This window comes from Oncorhynchus kisutch, linkage group LG1 (genome assembly GCF_002021735.2).
Source record: "Oncorhynchus kisutch isolate 150728-3 linkage group LG1, Okis_V2, whole genome shotgun sequence".
In the NCBI taxonomy this organism is placed as follows: Eukaryota; Metazoa; Chordata; class Actinopteri; order Salmoniformes; family Salmonidae; genus Oncorhynchus; species Oncorhynchus kisutch.
Genome location: NC_034174.2, coordinates 45,347,082 through 45,350,604, shown reverse-complemented (window position 1 = coordinate 45,350,604; position 3,523 = coordinate 45,347,082). Strand labels below are relative to the sequence as shown.

The window sequence follows — 3,523 nt, the reverse complement described above, 5'->3', positions numbered from 1 at the left end:
CATGTTAATCCCACCACACTCTCGGATTGTTTTCCACGATGTGAACCAATCACATCGCACAGTGTGTGCGCTTTCTCTGTGAATCCCATTGGTTAAAATGCCAATCACTCAAAACGGGTACTTGAGGAACGTCATCCATTCTCTGTCCCTTGATAAAAAGAGGCCACAAGACGTAATGTAAGCACAAAGAGAACTTGGAAGTGCTGTTTGAGAGGCCACAGCATCAAGCGAAACATTTTTTGGGGGGGATAAAGAATGCTGATTGTTACGTTGGCCAGAGCCAACTTGGTGCGTTGATATTACTGCTTCTGACTTGAAGATTCCATTTACTGAAGGATTCGCCCTGGACTGGAGTGAGGCCCGCATAGCTTTTTCAGCTAGCTAGCCAACGTTAGTTTACGGTACCTCTGCCTCACACTGCATTCCTGACGAAAAAAACGTCTTATCTTCGAGCTGAAGTAACTTTTTTTGCGGGCAAAATGAACCAAGCATACTCTTCTAGAAGTGAAATAGGCCCCGAAGTAACGGCCGCAGCAACCTTTGTTTCCAGGCTATTGAGAACAAGAGGCTTCCTGAGCGAACACCAACTCCATGATTTCAGAGATTGTCTTCAACAGTCATTATCAGGTAATTAGGTTAGCCATTTCCTACAGAAATAGATTTGCTCGGTACTAAAGTTCATGTCGAAATGGCTTCCTATACAAACTGGTTGCTTGTTTACTAGCGTCAACCTAGCTAACGTTAGCTAGCCTTTGTCTGTTCAACTGACTGTTAGCTAGCGAACGTTCGCTTTCTGTCTTGTTTTATCGATTTAATACTTAATTTCAGCCAAATGCTCTACCTATATTAGATCATGTTGAAATGCAATGCCAACCTGTTGCTTAAGTGTCTTTTTCACGATTTTTAGTCGAATTGCTTTGCTGTTTTTGCAAGGCAGCAAGTTCTCGTTAGCCTAGGTAAGCTTGTCTCGAGACTATACTAGTAATTAGGCCCAATCGGATCGACCAACTGTCTATTCTCGAGCATAGCTATATTTGGGGCGGCGAGCGATGTCGGCAAAAGTTGATGGGTAGTAGTATCCCATATCAGTAATTCAAACTCATTCAAAAGAGGTTGTCTTGTCTATTGCTAGCATCAGCTGTTTTGTCTGGGGCTTTGTTTTCAAAGCAGCACGTTGACTTCTAATTTCGTGTCATTTTCTCTTCACAGAGCACTACCAGAACCACTGGTTCCCTGACAGACCACAGAAGGGCTCTGGCTACCGCTGCATCAGAATGAATCATGAAATGGACCCAATCATTGGCAGGGCTGCTGGTCGGATCGGACTTACTAGCGATCAGCTCTTTGCCCTCCTTCCCCGGGAGCTGACACTCTGGGTGGACCCTTTTGAGGTCTCTTACCGCATCGGGGAGGATGGCTCCATTTGTGTCCTCTATGAGGCAGAGTCCCTAGCGCCCGCAGCAGCCCCTAGCCCTGACCCCACACACAACTGCAAGAATCAGTTTCTGATCGGTGGCCGCACTAGCCCTCCGAAGAACTACCTGATGACTGTCTCGAGCTAGTGTGGTTCAGGCACTACCGCGACGCCAAACCGCATCGGTGTGAAGGCCATCGACCACCCACAGTGATCCTTTTTGTATTTTCATTTCATAGTGTTTCCCCCTATTAAATTAACTTGATTGCTTATTTAATTGAATTTGCGTATTCTAAAAGCACCTGGTATTTGTTAGAGCGTTGGGTAGCACTTTTGAATGTTTGACTACCAGCCCATAGGCTCTAATTGCACTGCTGGGACTCTCAGTATGTAGTGTGCTTATGTCCTGTGGTATTAGCACACTACATGCAAGCATGGGCTCTGTTAAGTGTAAACACAACATCTCTGGGATTCTGATGCTAGTTTCTCATGGTGTAATACTTCACGCCACTTTTAAACTAAAATAATCGTATAACTGGAGTCAAGTATTTGTTCCGTAACCTATACATTTACAAAAATGTGGTTTTATAATTCAGTTCACTGCTGGTTTGTAATCTTACGGGACCACGTCACCTATCTGTGCCCTGAAATCAAAGACTCAAGACAAAATGTCTGACTTCCCAGTTGCAAAAAAAGCTGCCTCTAAAAGGGTTTTACTGCCTCAATGTGACGTCTGCTGCCCAAACACCTTTGAGGAATACTGCCTAACTTTCATAGATTATTTTTTCACAATAGCCAGTGTTAAGAAAAATTGGAGTATGGCAAACTAATTTCACACCTCTTGCATCCCAGTAGACATAACATTAATAATTTAAAATGGCTTGTGCTGTCAACATGTTCAAAAAGGGGTTAGGATTTTAATATTTCACTATTGTGAATTTTTGTTGTTGTTGGGAAGTCTTCTGTTATCCCCCCCAGGTAGAATAAGCTGTGAGGTGGTTGTTGGCGTCATTTTAACGTCTAGCACTGCCAGGTAGTGTGGTGCTCTCAGCCCTCTGTAGCATCCTCTTCTTCCTACCGAGCTGTTGAGCAGCTCACCATTGCTTACTGTTCTAGACAGGGGAAGGATATAGTTTGTAAGCTATTTGAAGCACAGTAAGCATTTAAAGTAACTATTTTAAATGACTTGTGCATCTATAAATATTTGTACAGTTTGTCACAATTTTATTACAATAAACCTTTATGAATTCACATTGTCTCTTGCTGTGGTCGGTTTCAATTTACATTTGTGTCCCTAATCAACACAGCTTTGCACCTGTAGCACATTGTAAGTGATCTATTCCTTTTGTGACCCAAGGGAACCTGTCAACATTACGCTTTCAATTTAACCAGTTACGAACAAACTCTTTACAATGATGGAGTAATGCTGGGCCAATTGTGCGCCGCAATATGGGGCTCCCAACCATGGCTGGCTGTGATACAGCCTGGATTTGAACCAGACAGACCTTTTGCACTGATGCTGCGTCACTCAGGATGCCCCCGCCTCTGCTCTAAGTCCATGTGTTGCTCTGAAAGGCTTGTATAGTATTTGGCAAAAAAATGGCACCTAACCATAGGGCAGGACCATTATACCCTTCTGCTCCTTTCAGGTCTAGTTGGCATGAGTGGCCTTGGGGTTTGTATGAGTGGTGCGTTAATCACTTTCTGTGTTCGCTCTCAGGACCAGGCCTGTCTGTACCTCCAGCACTGGCTTGGCTTAAGGGCACACCTGTGTCTGGACATGCTCTACACCAGCCACAGAGGGATCTATCGGCAGTTTCCTGGATGTAGTCATTAGGTAGAATGTCTTTATATACATTTCTATTGGAGAAATTCGGGTATGTCCCTCCGTTTTTAAGAAACCTTCAACTGAATCTGCTTAATGACTACGCCTCTGTGTCCTGGGAGAATGTGTCAAGTTACATTATGAACCCAGCCTCTGTTTGTGCAGGCTTAATTTCTGTCAAACCCTTAGAGGGTGTTTGTGTGAACATGCACATTTGTTAGGAGAAAGCGGCAGTCTTGAATCAGAAATCCTACCTTCTAGGAATGGAGAGGCCTGTTTGAGCC

At 44.0% G+C, this 3,523-nt stretch overlaps 1 protein-coding gene across 1 annotated transcript; it reads left to right on the top strand.

The window, feature by feature from the left end:
- Positions 1-107: 107 nt before the first annotated feature.
- LOC109893040 (protein BTG2) lies at positions 108-2,665 on the top strand. Its single transcript, XM_020486040.2, has 2 exons — positions 108-627; positions 1,210-2,665. The coding sequence occupies exons 1-2, from the start codon at positions 480-482 to the stop codon at positions 1,560-1,562; spliced, it is 501 nt and encodes a 166-aa protein (XP_020341629.1). The 5' UTR covers positions 108-479; the 3' UTR covers positions 1,563-2,665.
- Positions 2,666-3,523: the final 858 nt, after the last annotated feature.